Source organism: Myotis yumanensis, unplaced genomic scaffold (assembly GCF_028538775.1).
Source record: "Myotis yumanensis isolate MYYU_CA2020_CCGP unplaced genomic scaffold, mMyoYum1.0.hap1 SCAF_1, whole genome shotgun sequence".
Taxonomy (NCBI): Eukaryota; Metazoa; Chordata; class Mammalia; order Chiroptera; family Vespertilionidae; genus Myotis; species Myotis yumanensis.
The window spans coordinates 150,954,933-150,979,165 of NW_027223752.1; the positions used below are offsets into that span (position 1 = coordinate 150,954,933).

General features: G+C 35.2%; 1 protein-coding gene across 4 annotated transcripts in view; it reads right to left on the minus strand.

Annotated features, from left to right (window-relative positions):
* CENPE (centromere protein E) overlaps positions 1–24,233 on the minus strand; it is a 66,974-nt gene that overhangs the window by 21,801 nt on the left and 20,940 nt on the right. For 2 of the 4 annotated variants that reach the window (XM_070433205.1, XM_070433196.1), the window contains exons 14-33: positions 23,267–23,411; positions 20,722–20,810; positions 19,122–19,289; positions 14,969–15,043; positions 14,629–14,748; positions 12,851–12,973; positions 12,600–12,765; positions 12,129–12,283; positions 11,594–11,908; positions 11,011–11,271; positions 10,695–10,853; positions 8,699–8,989; positions 8,389–8,547; positions 7,704–7,991; positions 7,437–7,589; positions 6,979–7,266; positions 6,228–6,386; positions 3,554–3,835; positions 1,695–1,985; positions 958–1,116 (exon numbers count right to left, since the gene is read on the minus strand). In XM_070433205.1, coding sequence (XP_070289306.1) covers positions 958–1,116; positions 1,695–1,985; positions 3,554–3,835; positions 6,228–6,386; positions 6,979–7,266; positions 7,437–7,589; positions 7,704–7,991; positions 8,389–8,547; positions 8,699–8,989; positions 10,695–10,853; positions 11,011–11,271; positions 11,594–11,908; positions 12,129–12,283; positions 12,600–12,765; positions 12,851–12,973; positions 14,629–14,748; positions 14,969–15,043; positions 19,122–19,289; positions 20,722–20,810; positions 23,267–23,411 — 3,846 coding nt within the window. The remainder of the gene's footprint in view (positions 1–957; positions 1,117–1,694; positions 1,986–3,553; positions 3,836–6,227; positions 6,387–6,978; positions 7,267–7,436; positions 7,590–7,703; positions 7,992–8,388; positions 8,548–8,698; positions 8,990–10,694; positions 10,854–11,010; positions 11,272–11,593; positions 11,909–12,128; positions 12,284–12,599; positions 12,766–12,850; positions 12,974–14,628; positions 14,749–14,968; positions 15,044–19,121; positions 19,290–20,721; positions 20,811–23,266; positions 23,412–24,233) is intronic. The other 2 variants (XM_070433215.1, XM_070433220.1) reach the window with 2 other exon arrangements.

The window sequence follows — 24,233 nt, forward strand, 5'->3', positions numbered from 1 at the left end:
TGATTCTTCACAGATTTCATACATTTTCTTATCTGAATTTTGTTTTCTGATATTCAATTTAAAAAGTCATACTAGAATAACTTCATTTTTTCTTTTGGTATTCATCTTGTCTAACCTTTTCCCTTCTAACTTTGTTAACAAGAGCCCATGTCTAAAACTCTTATCATGTAGAAGTAGTGAAATGGAATATTTAATCTTTTACAAATATAATCCTGCAAATTGAGAATACTATTTCTCTGTTTTGAAACCCTTTAAAAAACATTTTGGCTTTAAGAAAAACCCTGTATTTCTTATTTGTGTGAAAAGTTACAGTAATAGTTTCCCCATTACCCTTTACTGTTTGTAGACATTTGCAGAAAAACAACAACAAAACAAACCATTGTTACCCTTTTCAAAAAAGCTTGATTCTTAAAAATAGTTACTAGATAGGGGAAGATTCTGAACTCACTCTAGCTATCATTTTTCTTAAGGTTTCTCTGCATTGGTCTCTTCCCATTTTGAGAGACTCTTTTATCTTCCTTAGCTCATCTCTTTCCTTAGCTACAATTCTTATTTCTTCAAGGCTTTCATGAAGTTTCTTAGTCAAGTGTAAGTTATCCATTTCCAAACTTAGCATATATAAATTTTGAGCCTCAAATTGTTTCTTCAATTGTTCCATTTCATTCACTTTTTTATGACTTTTATTGACATCTTCTTTCATTTTAAGAAGTTGAATATCTTTTTTATGAAGTTCTTGGATCTTGAGATAATTATAAAACAAGTTAGAATGCAATGAGAATCCCTTAAAGGAAGGAAACTAGTGTCTATTTGTTATATATGTACATATGTATGTATGTGTGTGTGTGTATGTATATATATATATATATATATATATATATATATCTACATATCTGTATCTATATCCTCTTATTTCACAAATAATTTTGGACATGCCCCAAAGAACAAAACAACACATACCTTTATCTGTAAATCATCTTTTGATTTATTAAAATCCTTTTGAATATTTGAGATCTGAGTTGTTTTCTTTGAAACACTTTCTCTGAATTTATCAATTGTTTCTTGGTGCTCTTTCAAATGAATACGAGCAATTTTTAGTTCCTTTTGTGTTTCCAGATCCTTTATTATTAGAATTGAGAAATGATGACATAAAAAAACATTACTTTTTCTTAATGAACTGGTTAAACAAAATCTTAAAACAATGCATGCTTCTCATTAAAAACCACCACCATTCCACCACTACATTAGAATAGTGCAGAAGGGTCTAAAGCAAAAGTTCCACCTGTCCCAGTCCTGTTCCCTGATAAACTCTGCCACTTACTTTTCACCTTTTATATCATTTGGACATCTCTCTAAATCGCTATCACATGCCCTGTTCTTATGCTTAGTATTCCATTACACAGATGAGCTCCATTTAGCGAGTGTCTTATGGGTGGACAGTTGGATTACAATGTTGCAGTAAGTTTTGCTGTATTTCTGCCCCAAATGTGTGAACATACTGATAGGTTAAATTCAGAGGCATGGAATTGCTGTAGCAAATGCATATGCTGATAATTTTTTAATAAGGCATTATCAAACTGTCTTCTTAAAAGATTATAACATTTCCTAAAAGATCACCAACAGTATAATTTATTTTCAAAGAATGGAGCCTCTTATATTAAAAACATGTTTACTAGATAGAAAGGAGCACAACTTACTCTAACTATGGTTTCTTGTAGATTTGCCTTGAGTTGGTCTCTTTCCAGTTTGAGAGTCTCTTCTACTCTCCTTAGATGATCTCTTTCTTTCATTACAGATTTCATTTCTTCAAGGTTTTCATGAAGCTTCTGAGCCAAATTTAAGTTCTCCATTTCTGTTTCCTCCAGAGTTAAACTTTGGGTTTTGAATTGTTTCTGTAATTGCTCCATTTCAGACACTTTCTTCTGTGTCTCACTGAAGTCTTCTTTTAACTTCAAGAGTTGATGTTCATTTGCCCTAAGTTCTTGGGTCTTACGATGATCATAAAATAACATGTTAGCAGGCAGTTGGTTTTTAAGGAAAGGATAAAGAAGTTTCTAAATTGATTTAGACAACCGTTTTCCCATGTTGCTTTAATGAATACATAATTCCACCCAGAAATTATTTTCTTTTGAGGTATAAATAAATAAGTGGTCTATTTTTAAGTGTATATAGAGATCAATTATTCTTAACATTTATGTACTTACAACCCAGATTAAAATATAGAACCTTTCTAAAGCAGCCATCCTCAAGTTTTTATGTATCCCATCCTATAATCATTATTCTGACTTTTCTCATCCTAGATGAGTTTTGCCTGCTTTTGATCTTATAAATTATAATTCTTTTGATAGATATTTGCATTGTTTTCAGTTTTTCCCTATTATGATTAGAGCTACTAAGAACATTCTTGTACATATCTTTATGTTGAAGTATGTAAGTTTTTCTTTTAGGTACATAACCAAGTAGAAATACTGGGTCACAGGCAGGTATATGTTTGGTGTTAGTAAAAACTGCCAGGCTGTTTTCCAATGTGGCTAAACCATTTTACATTCCCAATGTATATTAGGCAAAAATAAATCAGATATCTAATCAAAGCCCCCCCCATATCTTTTCTTGTAATACAGTGTTTAAATTTTCTAAAACCATTTACATATTTGACATTTCATCTGTTTCCTCAGAAACAACCCCTGCCTGGTCCTTTTTCAGATGCATGTGAGCAATTCTTAGCTCCTCTTTCTATACCCACCTCCTCTCCCCCTGCCCCACCAGATTCCTTATCATTAAAGAAATTTTAAGAACAGTGACATATGTTAATGTTAACTGGTATTATTTTTAATGAAATTATTATATTTTCTTAATAAAAATAATAAAACTATTACTTCTTACTCTAACTAGTATTTTTTTTAAATATATATTTTTATTGATTTTAGAGAGGAAGGAAGAGGGAGAGACAGATAGAAACATCAATGATGAGAACCACTGATCAGCTGCCTCCTGCACACCCTCTACTGGAGATCGAACCCACAACCTGGGCATGTGCCCTGACCGGGAATCAAACTGTGAACTCTTGGTTCATAGGTCAACATTCAATCACCGAGCCACACAGCTAGGCAAGGTAACTAGTATTTTTAAATGAAAGTAATATATTTTCTTAGTAAAAATAACAGAACTCTAATTCTTACTCTACATTTTTGTTAGAAAGTTAAAAGTTTTTTCCTCTTCCGTTCCCCCTTTCCCCACAAACCTCTCCTTTCTAGAGGCAAACACATTATGCACACAATATTTTACAACCTGCTTTTCTCACTGAGAGTTATTTTGGAATTCCCAATTAGGACACTCAAATCTATTTAATTTTTTTTCTTTTTACCGGTTGTATAATATTCTTGACACATTGCTTATCTTTACCCAGTTTCCTCCTGATTGACATTTTGGTTGTTTCCCATTTTCTGTTACATACTGTTACAATGAACAACCTTGTGGTTTATGTGTGCTTTGTATATGCTTCTATCAAAGAAGGGCTCATATTTCCTCACTAGGAAGAGGTAGGAGTGTAACTTACTTTAGCTTCTGCTTCTCTGAGGCTTTCTCTGAGCTGGTCTCGCTCCATTTTGAGGGTTCCCTCCATTCTCCTTAGGCTATCTCTTTCCTTAGTAACACATTTTATTTCTTCAAGGTTTTCATGAAGTTTCTGAGTCAACCTTAATTTCTCTGTTTCTGTATTTTCCAAGATTGAATGCTGGGCCTCCAATTGCTTCTTTAATTGCTCTGTTTGATACATAGTTTCCTTGAGATCATTTTTTACCTCAAGAAGATGATGTTCTTTCTCCTGAACTTCTTGGATCTTGAAATAATCATAAAATAAATTCAGATATAAATAGATAACAAAAGCTAAACATTAGTTTCTAAATTATGCAGACAAAATCTCTACTTGTCCTCAATTTTAGGCTAATTCATATCTTGTTTCACTACACAAAAGACTTGATTAAAACTGTTACTTAGGGAGAAACCAAGATGGCGGCATAGGTAAACACCGGAGATTGCTGCCTCGCACAACCACTTCAAAAATACAACTAAAAGACGGAACAGACATCATCCAGAACCACAGGAAGGCTGGCCGAGTGGAAATTCTACAACTAGAAGGAAAGAGAAAAGCATACCGAGACACAGAGGAGGCGCACTGCTGAAGTAAAATACTAAGGTGCGAAGTGCATGCAGAGCGGGCTGGCGGCTGAGGGCGTGGTTGTCGTTTTCAACCAGGAGGGAGTCTCAGGCTCTGAGCTCCAGTTCCGGGCGAGTCTCTAGGGACCCAGACTCATACAGGAGAAGCGGGACTGTCTGGCATCGGTCGGAACCCGAGGGCAGCTTTCTCTCTGAGGGGCTCGCAGCGATTATCCGGACACTGAGAAGCAGAGCCTCTGAGGGCAAGACTGAGAGCAACCATAACTGTTGATCCCGTGGGACCCGCCCCACCCAAGCCCTGCAGGGAGGCTTTTGCTGGATAGCCGAAGGCAAAGCCTAGATTAGCACCTCCCTAGAGATCCAGGAGCCAAGAAGCCCAGAGGTCAGAGTGGGACCATCCAGTTTGCAGCTCCCTGGAAACATAAAGGACACACTCAGGGGGCAGACTCAGTAAGCACCAAAGCCCCACTGAAGCAAGTCTTGCCCCAGAGGGGTGTCTCCAGCACAGAAGTTCTCCCACTGCAGACACAGCTGATTCTCACAGCCAATTGGCCTGGAAGTCAATTCCTCCCAGTGTTAACTACAACAATCAAGGCTTAATTACAACAACACTGTGCACAAAGCCCACAAGGGGGTGCACCAAGAGTGTCTACCTCAGGTAATTGGGACACTTAGCACAGAAAGGCACTCCATCGACACAGTGAAGCATAAAAAATGCGGAGACAAAGAAACAGGACACAAACGACAAAAATGGAGGAAAGCAAACTGCTGCATATAGAGTTCAAAACCACACTTTTAAGGTCTTTAAAGAACTGTCTAGAAGCCGCCGATAAATTTAATAAGGCCCTCGAAAAGACTGGTGAGACCGCCGATAAATGTAGTGAGATCTTCAAGAAATCTAGTGAAACCCTCGATGTTGTGATAAAGAACCAACTAGAAATTAAGCATACACTGACTGAAATAAAGAATATTATACAGACTCCCAACAGCAGACCAGAGGATCGCAAGAATCAAGTCAAAGATTTGAAATACGAAGAAGCAAAAAACACCCAACCGGAAAAGCAAAATGAAAAAAGAATCCAAAAATATGAAGATAGTGTAAGGAGCCTCTGGGACAGCTTCAAGCGTACCAACATCTGAATTATAGGGGTGCCAGAAGAAGAGAGAGAGCAAGATATTGAAAACCTATTTGAAGAAATAATGACAGAAAACTTCCTCTACCTGGTGAAAGAAATAGACTTACAAGTCCAGGAAGCGCAGAGAACCCCAAACATAAGGAATCCAAAGAGGACCACACCAAGATACATCATAATTAAAATGCAAAGAGCAAAAGACAAAGAGAGAATCCTAAAAGCAGAAAGAAAGAAAATCAGTTACCTACAAGGGAGTACCCATACGAATGTCAGCTGATTTCTCAACAGAAACTTTGTGGCAAGAAATATTCAAAGTGATGAATACCAAGAACCTACAACCAAGACTACTTTATCCAGCAAAGCTATCATTCAGAAGTGAAGGCCAGATAAAGAGCTTCACAGATAAGAAAAAGCTAAAGGAGTTAGTTCATCACCACCAAACCAGTATTATATGAAATGCTGAAAGATATCCTTTAAGAAGAGGAAGAAGAAAAAGGTAAAGATACAAATTATGAACAACAAATACACATCTATCAACAAGTGAATCTAAAAATCAAGTGAATAAATAATCTGATGAACAGTATGAACTGGTGAATGTAATAGAATCAGGAACATAGAAAGGGAATGGACTGACTATTCTTGGCGGGGGAAAGAGGTGTGGGGGATTCGGGAAGAGATTGGACAATAATTGTGCACCTATGGATGAGGACAGTGGGTGGGGAGTGAGGGCGGAGGGTGAGGTGGGAACTGAGTGGAGGGGAGTTATGGTGGGGAAAAAAGAGGAACCAATGTAATAATCTGAACAATAAAGATTTAATTTAAAAAAAAATTAAAATTAAAAAAAAAATAAATGAAAAAAAAAGAAAGTAAAAAAAAACACACACAAAAACTGTTACTTAAGTAAGAACTTAAAAGAAATACCTGTGCTTTTAAGGCACTATTTTTGTTTTCTAAATCCATTTGCATATTTGATATTTCATTTGTTTTCTCAGAAACAATCCTTCGGAGTTCATCAATAATTTCCTCATGCTCCTTCAGATGTTTTTGAGCAATTCTTAGTTCCTCTTGTCTTTCCAGGTCCTTTATTAGAGAAAGAAAAATAATATATTCAGATGAACGCAATTCAGACCATATGTACATAAGTACAGAGTAAGAAGTAAAATTCCTCTCCCTCCTTATACCTCCTAGTGCTCATCCTCCAATTGACTCTCAGGTGCTAATACAAGCTACATATACTACTTTACAATTTCCCCTACCAGGATACTTCCAAGTCAACACCATAGCTCCACCTCATTCTTTATCTGTGGCCTTGCATCCCATGGTCTGAATGTGCTGCACTTATTTAACCAGTCTCCTACTAGCAGATAGTTAGAATTTTCCCTATTTTTTTTGTTTGCTTTATTTTGTTAATGCAACTTGCTGCTACGAATCCTTCTACAAATATCTTCGCATGGTTGTGCTAACGTGTGCAGGGTAAATAGCTACAACTGAACATTTTGGATAAATGGATAAACTTATTAAAATATTTGGAAGATATTACCAAATACACTCCCACTTCCTCCTTCAACCTTCTAAGGTTGGACCAGTTTTACACTCCCACCAGCCCTACTGCTTATGGTTCTTTTGAGACACAGTGTCATTTTTACTAGATGGGGAAAAGATGGTAACTCACTCTAATTGCAGTTTCTCTTACGTTTTCCTTGAGCTGGTCTCTCTCTACTTTGAGAGTCTCCTCCATATTCCTAAGGTCATCTCTTTCTTTTGTAACAGATCTCATTTCTTCAAGGTTGTCCTGGAGTCTCTGAGTTAACCTTATGTTCTCTATTTCTAGGTTTTCCACAGTTGACTTTTGGGTTTCAAATTGCTTCTTCAAGTATTCTATTTCACACATTGTCTCCTCAGTCTCATTTACAGCTTTCATCTCAAGAAGCTGATGTTCTTTTTCCGGAAATTCTTGAATCTGAGAAAATCATAAAACAAGTGAGGGCAAAGGCAGGTTTTTAGAACAAAGATTTGTTTCTAAATTAAGTCAATCATTTTTACATTTAGTTTAATGTATGTACTCTTTTTATCCTCAGGAACATGAGGAGCACAATAATCTGATGTCATTTTCCAATTTAAAAGACCTACCTTTCCCCATAATTCAGCATCTGAATTTTCTAAATCTCTCTGAATATTTGCTCCTTTATCTGTCTTCTTTGAAATATTCCTTGAACTAATAGTTTCTTGGTACTCCTTTAGAAGAATGTAAGTAGTTTGTAGTTCCTCTTTGATTTTCTGTCTCTATGATTGGAGCAAAATGAATAAAAGTTAATAGTGAATAGAAGTTAATAGTGAGCATTGCTATCACCTTAAAACTATTTGTGTTCCCAAAAACATCAGAAAAGGGAAACTTACCTCAGCTACAAGTTCTTTAATGTTTTCTTTGAGTTGGTCTCTCTCCATTTGAAGGGCCTCTTGCACTCCTTTCAGTTCATCTCTTTCTTTAATTATAATGTTTATTTCTTCTTCACTTTTCTGAAGTCTCTCAGTTAACTTGAGCCTCTCCCTTTCCGTGCTTTCTAGTGATGAATCTTTGGCTTTGAGTTGCTCCCTTAATTGTTCCAGTTCACTCATTTTTTCCTGAGTCTCACTGATTTCTTTGATGCAAATAAATTGTTCCTGTTTTTCATGAAGCTCTTGCATCTTAAAATAATAATAATAGCCAAAAAATATATATATATACAAATGCATAAAATGTTTTTATATGTGTGCATTTGTATATACATGTATGTATGTTGTGTTTTTATGTGATATATATGGGCAGAAGTAGGTTTATAGTTGCGAGTACACAAAGCAGTTTATTCTTTGTTTGTAATACTCATAACCAGTACGTCTTTCCATCTGAACAACTGTAAATGTACTTCTACCCACCCTTGTATGTGTATGTTGTGTGTGTGTGTGTGTGTGTGTGTGTGTGTTTTAGGTAAAAAATCCAGTATGCTCGCCAAAACAATTTAGTGTATAAAAAGTAAGTATTTGCAATTCGGTTAGCTACCTCCCTCAGGTTTTTTTCCCCACTGTCCCTTCATGCCCAATTTACCTTTTTCTGTAATTCATCATTGGTTGTTTCTAATTCCTTTTGAAAGCTTGATAGTTCAGTTTCTCTCTCTGAAAGATTCACTCTCAGCTTATCAATAGTTTCCTCCTGTTCTTCCAGGCGACAATGAGCAACTTTAAGTTCCTCTTCAGTTTCTAGGTGCTTTATTAATAGAGGAAATTGCAAGAAATTTATAGAAACATTATAACTATTACATTCTGATTCCTTTTTCCAAAGGTTTATTTTTCCACAAAAATATTTGCTTACAAATTAGTTAAACACACACACACACACGGAATAGAATGTAACCTACCTTAGCTGTGAGTTCTCTCATGTTTTCTTTGAGTTGGTCACTTTGAGCCTGAAGAGCTTCCTGCAGCCTCTGCAGGTCATCTCTCTCCGTCGCTATCGATTTCATTTCCTGATGACTTTCTTGAAGTCTCTCCGACAACTTGAGTTTTTCCTTTTCTAATCTTAGCAGTGCTGACTCTTTAGCTTTGAGTTGCTCCTTCAATTGCTCCATCTCACTGATTATTTTCTTAATCTCATTGTCTTTTTCCTGCATATGAAAGGACTGTTCTGGTATGTCTTGAGCCTCTTGGATCTTAAGAGAATCATAAAACAGTACAGTTGATATCCAAAGATTTTTATTTTAGGGGAAAAGAAGTCAGGAAATTTTCTAAAACAATTAAGACAGTATTTAATGGTTCCTTTACAGAGCAATTCTCCCACTTCCCTGCTCCTCCATTATGCGGGTATTTAGCACTTATTTATGGAGGGCTCGCTGTGATGTCAGTGTACTACTGGAGGTTGGAGATAAAACTGGAATGAGATTTACAGGATCTCTGCCATTTTGAGACACTTTAGGGGAAAAGTAGACATTAATTCAAATCTTACCAAACAGAAGTACTGTTTCTCTTAGAGTATTAGTGGCAAACTTAACCTATGGTGAGTGTTTATGAAGTGGGGTAGTCGGTATGGTAATGCTGCAGGTAGGGAGACCATCTGAAAGCCATGAGATGAGAAAGAACAATGGACTAGAGTTGCTGGAGTATAATGAGCAGGACGACGAGAGAACTGAAATAATGCTAGAGACCAGCAAGGTCTGGGAATTCTCTGCCTTACGAAGGATTCCGGCCTTGATGTCAAGAGTAACAACGTGTCATCAAAGGGTTTTAAGAAGAAAAGATTGACTGGGCTCAGAATGGAAAATAAATTTATTTCTTACTGAATCAATGAGGAAGACAGTAGTGCCTTATGAGATGCTGAAGGAATAGATTTAAAGAAGGGGGGGAAAAGTAGTTTTGGCTTCATCTTTGTCTATATAATAAAATATTGCTTTTAAAAAATAATTCTGAATATTTATGTTGAAGCCCTAACCCCCAATATAACTATTGCAGACAGGGCATTTAAAGAGGGCAATTAAGGTTAAATGAGGTCATAAGGGTAGGCCCTGGTCCCATAGGATTAGTGCCCTTAAAAAAGAGGCAGAGATATCAGACACTTTCTCAGCTCTAGTGCACAGAAGAAAGGACTTGTAAAGACGCAGAAAAATATATCATCTACTTTCTAGAAAGAAAGGCCTCTCCATAAACAGAATTTTCAGGTCCCTTGATCTTGGCCTTCTAGACCACAACTAGGAGAAAATAAATTTCTGTTGTTTTAGCCACCCAGTCTATGATATTTTGTTATGGCAGCTTTAGCACACTATAATACACCTCTTTTTAAAAAAAAAAAAAAATCATCATTACCATCCTAACTTTTCTTGTGTATTAGTTAACTGGTAAAGCAGCTATTCTCATAAGGTCTCAGGAAAAAACAAACCATGCTGCCTAGAATGAGTAAGGTAAGACTTAAGCACCTACTAGTAAAATTATGGCTGAAGAACTAGAAATAGGCATATATATGATATACACATTGATTTTATAGTAAACTCTAAAGAAGTTTAGTATAAAAATCTGATATAAAATAAAATATCAGCTCAAAGTGTGAACTAATGGCCCTAGCTGGTTTTGTTCAGTGGATAGAGCATTGGCCTGTGAACGAAGGGTTCCGGGTTCAATTCCAGTCAGGGGCGTTAAAAAAAAAAAAAAAGGTGAACTAATATTTTTTGCCATTTTCCAAATTGATTGTAAGAGTTATATTTGAAATTATTCCAAAGCTATTAGGATGAAGTTTATGAATTATTGTTAGTTATTACACTGTGAGTAATAAATAAGATTGAGATTACTGTCATGTACTTAAGTGTTTGAGGTTAAGAAGAAAGCTCATATGTAAATATATGAAAATTTTGAACAGGAACTCTTTACCTCTTCCTGAAATTTATCCTTAGTTTCTTTTATGGTTTTCTCTACAGGCAAATTCTTGGAGCTTTCCTCGGAAATTTTCATTTTTAGCGTGTTGATAGTTTCTTGGTGTTGTTTCAAAGATTCAAGAGCATTTCGTAATTGTTCTTGGGTGTCTATGTTCTTTGTCAGAGAAATACAAAACCATTTCCATTAGAATAAGGTGAAACAATAAAAATAATTTTATAGTTTCTACTTGACCATAAATAATAAATGATGGCTCCGATAATGTTTTTAAAGATGTTCCAAGTTTTCAACATTTAACCAGTCAAAACCTTACCATGTTTACAGTATCCTCAATGTCACTTTTCAGCTGGTCTCTCTCAACTTGCAGGCTCTCTTGGAGTTGTTTTAAGTCATCCTTTTCTTGGGTTAAGATCCTTACTTCTTCTAAGGTTTGGTGAAGCTTCTCAGTAGTCAGTATTTTCTCCCTTTCTATAGTTTGCAGCCTGGAATCTTTACTTTGTAATTGTTCCTTCAGCTGTTCCACTTCATTGAACCTTTCTTGACTTTGCTGAAGTTCTTGCGTTTTCTGAGAAAGCTTTAAAATAAGGCAAAGTGTGAAAAGCAGAACATACTATGGCATATACATGGAACTAAACTACAGACTAAAGATCCTTTCTCTAGGGCAGTGGTCGGCAAACTCATTAGTCAACAGAGCCAAATATCAACAGTACAATGATTGAAATTTCTTTTAAGAACCAAATTTTTTAAACTTAAACTATATAGGTAGGTACATTGTTATTAACTTAATTAGGGTACTCCTAAGGCTTAGGAAGAGCCACATTCAAGGGGCCAAAGAGCCGCATGTGGCTCGTGAGCCGCAGTTTGCTGACCATGGCTCTAGGGTATCTTGTACCAACCTCTGTCTTTAAGTCATCCAAAGTTAAACGAAGTTTTTGAGATTCTTTAGAGAGATTTTCTATTTCCTGATTTATTCTTGTATTCTCTTCAAGGACCATGTCATACTTTTGTTCAAATTCAATATGACAATTTTTAAAATCTTGGAATTCTTGATCCATGTTTTTATAATTCAACTGGGTGGTTGCAAGGTCATCTTTAGTTTTCTTAATTTCTTCAAGTAAATCTTGAATTCTACTCTCCTTATGAACTACTTCAGAACACAATTTGTCTTTTTCTGATGTTATTAGATATAGCTCTTCAGATTTATCATTTACCTATGGAAAAAAGAATACTTAGCATTGTTAATAATGTATGATCTACTGAAGTTTTCAGAAAAACAAAAACACAAAAAACTTTTTCTACAAAAAGACACTGAAAACTAAGCAAAGATCTGACCGAGAAAAGGCAATATTTTTTTTTGTCTCTTTTAACAGTGTATTTTCTTGTTTAACTTTACCATCAAAATAAGAGTTATTTGCTTAAAAATGTGTTTACCTCTTTCCTTAGCATTTCTACTTCTGAAGGTAAAGATTTCAATTCTGAGAGAAAATTAACTTTTTCATGCAAAGCTTCATTTACTTCAACTTCTTTCTTCAGTTCTTTCTGGAGATCTGTAATCTTTCTTTCCAATTCCAAATTACAGAGCAAATCTAGAAAATTTTTGGTAAATTAAATAAATCGTCCCCCAAAATTCTATCCATCACCATACATGTTAATATTTCTTGAATCATCTTTTTAAAGAACATGTACAATTTTTAACCCTTATGATCTGAAGTCCATGGAAACATTTATACATACTGATACATATAATATTGAAAGTTAATATTAAGTTATTAAATTTTAATATTAAGTTATTAAAAATCGGAGAATGGATTTCCAATCATTGGAATATTGTTGCAAAATCCTGTAGGTATATTTCAACAGAAAGTTAGATTTGCAAAGAGGTAGCCTGAAGTTTCAAGATACCTTTTGGAACTTTGCCATCTAAAAGGGAGTTGAGTTTTGTTATTTCATTAAAAGAATATTGTAATTCTTTCTCCAGATCAATTTGTATTTTCTTTTTTGCCTCCAACCGGCTTTGATGTAACTGATTATCACTTTCCATTTGCTTGCACATACTTTCAAGTTCTTTCTATTAAGAGAAACATTGCAAATTTACAAAAATGTACTGATCATTACAAGTGTTCAATTTTGAAAATATTACAAAAATCACCTACCATTTTCTCTTTCAGCTCCAGATTTTCACTCCTAAGAAAGGCTGATTCTCTCTTGGCATCAAGGGCTATAATTTCAGCATCAAGTAGAGTTTGTTTCTTTTGTTTTAGATCTTCACTGTCTTCCTATACACATGACAAAAAAGATTTTAGTGAAATCTAACTTTCTCAGAATTGGAAAACGTTAGCACACTTTTGTTCAGCTAGCATGCTAAAGTTCCCTATGTATTTTTATTTTGTTATTCTCTCCAAAACATGATAGGCTAGTAGTTAGTAATTAAGATTAAGAATATTAAATTAGCCTTGGCCAGGTGGCTCAGGTGGTTGGAGTGTTGTCCTATACACCAAAAGGTTTCAGGTTTGATTCCTGGTCAGGGCAAATACCCTGGTTTCGGGTTCAATCTCTGGTTGGGGCGTATGGGAGGCAACAGATAGATGTTTCTGTCTCTCCTCCCCTTCCTCTCTCTATACATATCCTCAGGTGAGGATTATTTAAAAAATTAAATTACCACTTGAAAATAAAATTATCCAATAGGAAAATAGAGAAAGATACAAACAGGTAACTTAGTGAAGGGAAAATGCAAATGACCTATAAATATATGAAAAAAAAAATCAAAACTCATGTTTAGAGAAAAGTGAATTTTAACATGACTTTAGCTTACATAAATTCAACCATATGTACTTGGAAAAATAATAATGCACCCGTGAATGAATAAAGCGTAAGAAATTATTTTTTTAAAAACTGGCAATTCTGCTTGCTACTGTATCAATCCTACTCTCCAGGATTATATGAAAGCACCTTTCTTACCCACAGCTCAGAACAGTGAGAATACTTTTTAAAAATACTAGTATATATTTTTTTTATTGATTTCAAAGAGGACGGGAGGGAGAAATAGAAACAACAATGATGAGAGAGAATCAATGATTGGCTGTCTCTTGCACACCCCACACTGGGGATGGAGCCTGTAATCTGGGTATGTGCCCTGACAGGGAATTGTACTGTGACCTCCTGGTTCATAGGTCGACGCTCAACCACTGAGCCATGCAGGCCAGGTGAGAATACTTTTAAAAAGAATCATCTGTCATTAATAGAAGGTAACAAAGATTACTATGAAAAACTCAAAACAAAACCAATAGAACAGAAACCAAGATTTAAAAATTTCAAGCTAAAAATTGTTAACTTTCTTGAAGTAGTCAGGTGTACTGATAGTAAATAAATAAATCAAAATTTCACCATGTCAGTGTTACTTAATACCACAATCTAGTATCAAATAAAGTCATCTAGAACAATATTTTCTGAAAAATACTCAAACTGTTGAAAATAGTTACTTAAATTATGAGAATGCATTAATATCAGTGAAATTAATGACATTTATGAAAACATGCTCATTAATGTTTTAGTTCTAGATATTTATCAACAATGTAAGTGCTCACCTGAAGACATTGACTACACACTTCTTTTTTTAAATAAAAAAAAATTTAAAACATTTTTAAATAACTAATTTTTTAATGGAAGTTCATAACCTACTTTTTTTATATTCACTCAAAGGATGATATCCTCAACTCTTTATGAATGGTTCCTTATTGGTAAAAATGGCAATGTTCCTAATATAATCCCTCTCTCATAGGGTTATTGACAAGATTAAATAAAATACTGTATGTAAAACATTACAATGCTCAGCACATAGTTGGCTCAATATAAGTATTTGCTTTAATGATGATGATGAAGGTATGCTATACATATTAACATTATTACATAATAAAATAAACCTGATTTTTACCAATGAGTATGACAAGTCCATTTTCACACTTTCTGAATTCTGAGAGTCTATGTATTTCTGTAACTTTTTAATCTGGTCTTCTTTTTCTCTAAGTAGATCTACTTTTGAACTTAGTTCATTCTAAAAGAAATCAAAGAAGAGTAAAACAATTTAATTGGATTTGAATTCTAGGGGATTACAAGGAACTTATTAACAGTTCAAATTGGTAAACAGTAAAATTAAAAAAGTTGACACAAGAAATAAAATTTATTTTTTGAAATCATAAATCATATTCAATTATGTATGATTTGTTTTATAGTTCTAGTTCCTTATTAGTAGAAATATGAACATAAATGCTCACCTCAAGGTCTTGATTATATACTTCTGCATGTTTAACTAAATTCTTTAAGTTCGAAATTTCATGAATTAGTTGCATCTGTAAGAGCATGTGAACAGGCAACAGAGCAAACCAATAGTTAATAAAGCAAAAAAAAAAAAAAATTGAATCACTGCTTCAGAATCACCCAACAAGTAAGAAGAGACTGAAAGATAACTGATCAAGGTACTGTAATAGAGCATCTCATTATTTAAAAGTACCACAAAGCCCCAAATCAAACCCCAAGACCAATCAACCAAACAAAATCTCTGCAAACCCCAGGAAGCAAGCAAACAAGAAAAAGAAACTTATTTGGGCATGACCCAAATAACAGGTTTGTCCTCTGTTAATAAAGCTACAATAACTTCAAAAGCAAATTAGTATGCACCACTTGGAGGAAATAAAGTAGTAATCAAACTTTACAAAAACATGCTTCTATTAGGCTTTTGTTTTGGGTGAGTACAGAAATGTATTTATCCTAAAAGATTTCTTTTCTTCTCATAAATTATCTATTTGGTTTTACACTGGCATACTTTTCAATGAGTTGTGATTTGAAATTAAGGTTTGGATTATAGAACTTTCATGAAGCCTTTACAATATTATTACTGTTCACCAAAGCTAGAGATTTGCTTGGAATCATCAACTGTTACTTTGATGGTTTATAGGAAATATTGGAAAGTTAATGTTTTTGCTTTATATTGTTCAACTGTCTAAAGTATAAATACTTACAGATGTAAGTATTTCTATTAAAGTTTCCTTTCTAGCAAAACATTTGTAGCATTAACTAATTGAGTACTGGCAATTTTTGTGCTAAAAAAGGTAAAATAAATTTTTTTTTTTGTAATTAATTCAGGCCTAGTTTTAGATTTCAGACTACTGCTAGTTATTTTAGATTAGTACCAATTGATAGAAATATAATGCGATCTCTCTCCCAATTTTTTTGGGGGGAGGCAACATTTGTAATTAATTTTTCTAGTAGCCACATTAAAAAGAAGTAAAAAGAAACAGGTAGAATTAATTTTAATATATTTTATCTAGCCAAATATATCCAAAATATTATTATAATTTCTTCCTGTAATCAATAATAAAAATTAAGAAAATATTTTAAATTCTTTTTTTTATGCTTAAGTCAATTCAGACTAACCCCATTTCAAGTGATTAATTGCCACATGTAATTAGTGGCTACTATCTTTTTCAGCAAATTTTTAGACATCTGTATTGGTTAAAGTTTAAATTGGCTCCATTTGTTACCTTTTATTCCACTTCTAACTTTTGCATTAGAAAATCACATTTACTTATACAGAACTAAATAGTCAATCTTAAACTTTTAAAGCATTCAGCAAGAATAATTCTCCTGCTTTTATTTGAAACAACACTTTAAGTACTGGGAACAGGGAAAGATTATGTGACTTTTGTAATGATCTGAGTGTAACCACTATTTGATGTATTGTGTAATGAGCACAAAGAGAAAATGTACAATATGATCAAAAGATCATCCATTGTTACATACAAAATAGTACAGATTTCAACTGTAATTTGCAGCAGGTGAAATGAAATTTAACTTCTTAAGACAAAAATCTCCAAGTTGTGAAAATTATAAAATTAAAGAGATCAAGTTAAAATAGGTAGAGGGTTGAAGTTTCTCTTGTTCTCTGAGTATGATGATACTTGACCTTGTTTACTCCGCCCTCTAAAATTACTGTTTAAACACCCTATATTATATTCTCACTTGAAAATTATCCACAGCTTTGGAGATTTTTGATGAAACCCTTAGGCAAATCAGGGCACATATCTTTAAGCCATCATATGACTTTCATTCCCCTTTTGTTAAACTTTCCCCCCAGATGTACATTTTGAAACATGTTTTATTGTATGCACATAGACTTATGTTTTTAGTTTAACATGCAATGGATGTCGTAAAACAATCTTCAAGCAGAGTAAGCCTTTGGTATGTAATATTTTAGATTATCTTACGGACCAAGAATTTCAATTTGTGTTTGAGTAAAACTGAAGAGAATTGTATTACTTTCCCCCTGATGGTGGTTAAAAAGAAAAAAAGAAAATCAGATGTGAGTTTTAAGACATAGATTCTGTGTTACTTTGTAATCATGTATGCCCAAAGTTAATTTTGTCATGTTATTCGCACCTGATCTAACCTGAAGCATGGAGATATACATGAAGTAAGCCCTGAGATGCAATGGCGTGCTCAAGAACTTGCCGATAATACACACCAGGCTTGAATCTGTGAGCTATTTAAGCAGCAAAACTGGGGCTTAAAACCAGGTAGTTTGGCTTTTAACCATGACACTAGGTCATACCCCTTTCAATAAAACTGGTTTTATTGATTGAAACCCAATATTCTTTTTTTTTTTTTTTTTTTGGGGGGGGCAATATTTTTATTTGTACTGGGGACAATTAGAACTGAATTAGTAGACATGTTTTAACTCCGGTGTTACATTTTTTTTTTTTTATATTTTAATAATTTTTATTTCTTAAGTATTACAAAGAGTATTACATATGTCTCCTTTTTTCCCCCCCTTGACATTCCCCGGGCCCCTACCCCCCGCCCCCCCGCCCCGTGTCTTGTGTCCATTGGTTAATCTTATATGCATGCATATAAGTCCTTCAGTTGGTCTCTTAATCCCCCCCCGCCAACCCTCCCCAGGCTTCCCACTGTAGTTTAACATTCTGTTCAATGTTGCTCTGCTTCTGTATCTACCCCTGTTCATCAGTCCATACTGGTCCCCTTTATTTGTCCCAACCTCACTGGAGTAGTCTCAACCTCACCAGGGCCGTCTGAGCCTCACCAGGGCCGTTTCAACCTCACCGGGGCTGTCCCTACCTCACGGGGGCCGTTTCAACCTCACCGGGGTCGTCCCTACCACACCGGGGCCATTTCGACCTGACCGGGGTTGTCCCTACCAGACCGGGGTCGTCCCTACCTCACGGGGGCTGTTTCAACCTCACCGGGGTCGTTCCTACCTCACGGGGGCCGTTTCAACCTCACCGGGGTCGTTCCTACCTCACGGGGGCCGTTTCAACCTCACCAGGGTTGTCCCTACCTCACGGGGGCCATTTCAACCTCACCGGAAACCCAATATTCTTTTCATGACATTTTGCATTATGTTATATGCAAATTTTAAAATAAATTAAATGGAACTGTGAACTTACTGACTTTTGCCTCCCAGGATATAATGTCTGTGAAATGCAGGAGTCACTTAAATTTTAGGTAGAATGGAAATAATAGTTTTGGTACAGAATTCTTTTTGCTTTTAAAAAGGTAGAGGATGAGAAACTAATCAATGATACTGAGGGAAAACGACTGTGTCCCTTTGGGCTATTCCTATAGAAATCTGAGGAGTATCTGCATATTTTAACTATACTAAAACACTGGCTCTTATTTTTGGAGGTATTTGTGGATCACTTCACAAGTCTGATACCAGCAAGGGATTTCTGTTCCATAAAAGTAAGAATACATATAAAAATAAATATGTATTCAAAACTTCTGCAAAAGAATTTACAGTTTCTATGAACTGTTTAGGACTATCTGCACTAAGAAATTTATTGAATCTTTAGGACAATTTAAGTTTCCCAAGTTTCATGGTTTCTGGATTAGGTTCTCTTAACATGTAGCCTAATATTATATACTTAGAAAATTTAAGTGATCTATTTTATTTCTAATATTTCCATTAAAACTATTTAGTATTAGTTTCACAATAACTCTCTTATATGGAAAAAGAAAAGTGCAAAATTAGCTTCCCCAGCTTTCTAATAATGTTGTTTAGGAATACACTTTCAATGGAAAAATTCCATTAATATGTAGTATCTATACATAAAGCATTCAGCTAGATATTAAAATTTCTTCAATACAAATCCATCAATAGACAGATTAACTAAACTTTCCCAAAGATGTTTTTAATTCCTTCTTCCTCTTGAGCATAAGAACAGATGAAATAAATATGATTTAACTATTTTAAAAACAATAAACGAATTATTTCTTAAATTCTCTAATTGTGTATGCATATGGAAAATGACTGGATCCTCAATCTCAACCTTACAAATAAATATCTTTAAGAAAATGATATTTCTTACAAAAGAAATACCTTTGTTTTAGTTTAGTGTTGTTTCATATTCTTACCTCTTGATCTTTTTCTGCTTTTCTTTCTAGAGCCTCAAATTCATCCAAATCATTCTTTTCTTTTAATTTCAATTCCATTTCTTCATTTTCTTTTCTTAGTTTTTCATAGTCCAATACCAGATTATCATAATCAGCACGAAGTGAATTCAACTCACTTTCTAAGTTTTCCTGTGGTAAACAAAACCAGATTTTCAAGCTGGAGAGAATTCAGATTATATGTTTGTTTATTTAACTAAAAATTTGGATTAGTCACATAAATTTAACCTTGAATCATTTGGTAATTTAAGCCATTCTCTTTTTCATTATCATCCTAATGTTTTAGCTTGGTCCACAGCAAAATAAAGGATATGCATTTTGGTAAATTAGTTAACTTAGAATACACAACTACTTTGAAAGGGGTAGAATTAAAAAAAAAAAAAGACCATAGAATCAAATGCTCTGCCTGTGCCGGTCTGGAAAAGTTCATCAGGAGTAGGAGATAGGGTGCATAATGGAAAATCCACCAGCTTTATTCCTAAAGAGCTTAAGGATCTGTGATAAAATGTTTCCATTGAAAGTGGCAAAAACCTAGCAGTGGTTAGAGTTTCAGAGATCAATAAGTAATACCCCGGTTTCACTCCTAATTCATATCCATCTGAAAAATAAAATAAAATTCATAATGGCTGCTAGGTTTTTGCCATCCTCAACAGAGACCTGCTTCTGTTTCCTATACCTTTATGATAGAGATAAACTTTATCATACAAATCCATCAATGGGCAGATTAACTAAACCTTCCCAAAGATGTTTTTAATTCCTTTCTTCCTCATGAGAATAAGCACAGGTGAAACAAATATGAGTGAAAAAAAAACAACAATCCACAATCAATAAAAACCAAAAACTAAGACCAAGGATTTTATAAAATCAACAAGCTCCTGAAGTATGCTTTAGGGACAGAGAAGCTTACCAATAATACTTAACTAATTATAATAACTAATTTATGACTAATTACAGTGGTTAGCTAATAATAACTCCCAAGAAGGTTCCAATTTTATTCCAAAATTAACATGAAATTACTTTAACAAATACATATACAGAACTGTAACTATTTCTTTGAACATTAGAAGCTGGGAAGTTAACATGGAATCTACATTTACTAAGGTATTCACTACAGGAGTCCTTATTCCTAAAGTTGTGATAAGACCATATAGAATACAGTTACTTTTATTTTTTATTATTATTTGGCAACATTATCCCTCCCCCATGTATTATTGTACTATAGGCCTGAGAATTTTGACACTTTTAATATCAGCCATTTTTTTTTAACCCTTAGGTGATTTTCCAAGGCAAAACAGAAGAAAATAAATCAAAGATACCAAAATCTGCTGGTAATGGCCTGAAAGTTTTACCTACTACCATACGCTCATTTTATAAAGTTTTTAGCTTCTCTCTGGATGGCACAATTATCAGTTGGGAGTCTAATGAGTGAAGAAGACTTAATTAGAACCAACACTGTTACTGAACTTAAGTCAGAGCCATAATGTGCTACAACAACAGTAAACACCAATAACAAATGACTTTAAAGAGTAAAAGTATAATGTTCCGTAAAATACATTCAAGTTACCTGACTTAGTAGCTTTGTTGCTGGATTCCACTCTATATCCGTTACTGTATCAAGGGTGTTACTGAAAACATCAGCCTCTGAACAGACAGCTGTTAATTAGGGGAAAAGAAACTTATACATAAATATGCTGGTAAGTTTCTTAAAACTCAAAGTATAGATTATTAAAAGAATTCTGATCAGATGTAATAAGCTCAAATTAGCTATTATGTGTTCATAGCATGACTGCCAAGAATACATTAAAAACAGATGTGATTGTATATATTATTTTGTGAATTGAGATCACTAGCTAGAATATAATCATAAAATATAGGCACCTTAACACAATACAGGTAAAAAGAACAAATTCTGAATTTGAGATTTGATAACTGTTAAGCAGTTTTTTAAATGCCCCTAAAAATACTTAAAGTGTTAGGCATAACTTTGAAAATTTTCTGTGTAAATTCCACCTTTTTAAAATTAGCAACGTTGAGGGGGAATCGAAGATGGCCGCATAGGTAAACAGCGGAGACCGCTGCCGCAAACAACCACTTCAAAAATACAACTAAAAGACGGAACGGACATCAACCAGAACCACAGGAAGGCTGGCTGAGGAGAGACTCTTCAACTAGAAGGAAAAACAACAGCATTCCGAGGCTCAGAAGAGGCGCAGTGTGGAAAATTTAAAGGTGTGGAGGTGCGCGCAAAGCGGGCTGGTGGCTGAGGGCGTGGTTGTCGTTTTCAATCAGGGAGTCTCAGACTCTGGGCTCCAGATCCGGGCGAGTCTCTAGGGACCCAGACTCAAACGGGAGAAGCGGGACTGTCTGGCTACGGTCCCTCCGAGGTTGGTCCCTCCGAGATTTGCAGCAGTTGCTGGGACAGAGAGGCGGAGCCCCTGGGGACGGACTGAGAGCAGCCATAACTGCTCCCTCCCCCCGCCCTGTTGATCCCGCCCCGCCCAAGCCCTGCACAGAGCCATTTGCCGGATCGCCTCAGGCAAAGGCTAGATTAGCACCTCCCAAGAGGACTGAAGTTTTCCCACAGCTGATTCTCACAGCCAGTCGGCCTGGTGGTCAAATCCCTCTAGTATTAACTACAACAATTAAGGCTTAACTAGAACAAGACTGTGCACAAAGACCACAAGGGGGTGCACCAAGAAAGCATAAAAGATGTGGAGACAAAAAAACATGACAGAAATGGAGGATATGGAGCTAAAAATCGCAATTTTGAGGGCCTGCAATAAACTTGAGCAGAGCCTCACGAAAACTAATGAGACCCTCGATGCTAAGATAAAGAAACTAGAAAGTAAGCATACATGGTCTGAAATAAAGAATATTATACCCAATAGCAGACCAGAGGAGCACAAGAATCAAACCGAAGAAGCAAAAAACACCCAACTGGAAAAGCAAAATGAAAAAAGAATCCGAAAGTGTGAAGATAGTGTAAGGAGCCTCTGGGACAGCTACAAGCGTACCAACATCAGAATAATAGGAGTGCCAGAAGATGAGAGACAGCAAGATATTGAAAACCTATTTGAAGAAATAATGGCAGAGAACTTCCCCCACCTGGTGAAAGAAATGGACTTACAGGTCCAAGAAGCGCAGAGAACCCCAAACAAAAGGAATCCAAAGAGGACCACACCAAGACACATCATCATTAAAATGCCAAGAGCAAAAGACAAAGAGAGAATCTTAAAAGCAGCAAGAGAAAGAGACTCAATTACCTACAAGGGAATACCCATACGAATGTCAGCTGATTTCTCAACAGAAACTTTGCAGGCCAGAAGGGAGTGGCAAGAAATATTCAAAGTGCTGAATACCAAGAACCTACAACCAAGATTACTTTATCCAGCAAAGCTATCATTCAGAATTGAAGGTCAGATAAAGAGCTTCACAGATAAGGAAAAGCTAAAGGAGTTCATCACCACTAAACCAGTATTATACGAAATGCTGAATGGTATCCTTTAAGAAGAGGAAGAAGAAAAAGGTAAAGATACAAATTGTGAACAACAAACGTGCATCTATCAACAAGTGAATCTAAGAATCAAGTGAATAAATAATCTGATGTACAGAATGAACTGGTGATTATAATGAATCAGGGACATAGAAAGGGAATGGACTGACTATTCTTGGGGGGGAAAGGGGAATGGGAGATGCGGGAAGAGACTGGACAAAAATCGTGCACCTATGGATGAGGACAGTGGGTGGGGAGTGAGGGCGGAGGGTGGGGCGGGAACTGGAAGGAGGGGAGTTATGGGGGGGGGGGAAAGAGGAACAAATGTAATCTGAACAATAAAGATTTAATTTAAAAAAATAAATAAATAAACATGTGATAATAAAAAAAATTAAAAATAAAATTAGCAACGTTTAAGGCAGATGTTATATGAATAGTAATTTAATTAGTTAAAGATTAGAACAAAAACAATAAAAATATTTGTCTTATGGAGTCTAATGACAGTGCATCATTTTAAAGAGATCTGGAAATAGAAAACGTCTTATTATACACATTACCTGAGATACAATAAGTAAAGTCTCCCATCATAAGGATAGTTTTATAAAAAAGCACTCACATTCATCAATTTCTCCTATTGAAGTTACATCACTCCTTTGTCTTTTTGTTGTATTCATTGGCATATTAAACTCATTCACATAGTTTAAGTCCTTCATTTTGTTAATTTTGCCAGGGCACCAAGTGACTCTTCGTTTTATTTTTGCCTAAAGAGGAAAAAAATGAAAATGACCTCCCCCAGATAATAAAACAGGGGGAACTAGTTTCCATTTTTAAGAATGACTGGCTTGGTAGAATTCTTATCAAGCCTAGTTTAAGATCTTAACAGCCTAAGGACATACTGAGATAAGAAAACATACTCAAACTTTTCAAATCAATGTTTAACCCCATCATAAATTTGATGAAACTATTTAAATTTTTTTAAAAATTGGAATCTTAACTTATAAGTTTCTCCGGGACTTAATTGAAAGAAATTGGGTAACACATAATCCTTAAAGTAATCTGTGTTATGCAGAACAGACGACTATGGCTGCCACCATCATAGCTACCACAAAAAGCACCTTTGGAAACCCAACTTGAAGTGGGAAGAAGCAGACAGGTGGCCCATTTGAATTTCCTCTCACAGAGCCCGTCACAATGTCAATTATCTTCCAAGTTGGCAAACTAATGCCTCCACCTATGCTGCTGGTCTCATTTGTTCCTTTCTCTCGTGGTACTCTGCACCCTTAAGGACCTGTTCATTTGTCATTGTCACTAGGCTCCTTTCTCTCAGCTTTACAAATGCACAAGCCTCTGTTTGCTTTTGATTAAAACAAACAACAAACAAACAAAATCTTGATTCTTTACTCTCCTTAGCTACCATTTTCTTTCTGTTTTTACACCATCTTCCTCATTCCTTCAAAGACACCTGCCTCCTGGTTCTTAACCCACTCAGCTAGCTGTCCTCACCACTCACTCCACTTTGCTGGTTTCTTTTCCTCTGCCCACCTCCTGTTTGTGGTCTTCCATATTTCATAGCTACCATTCTT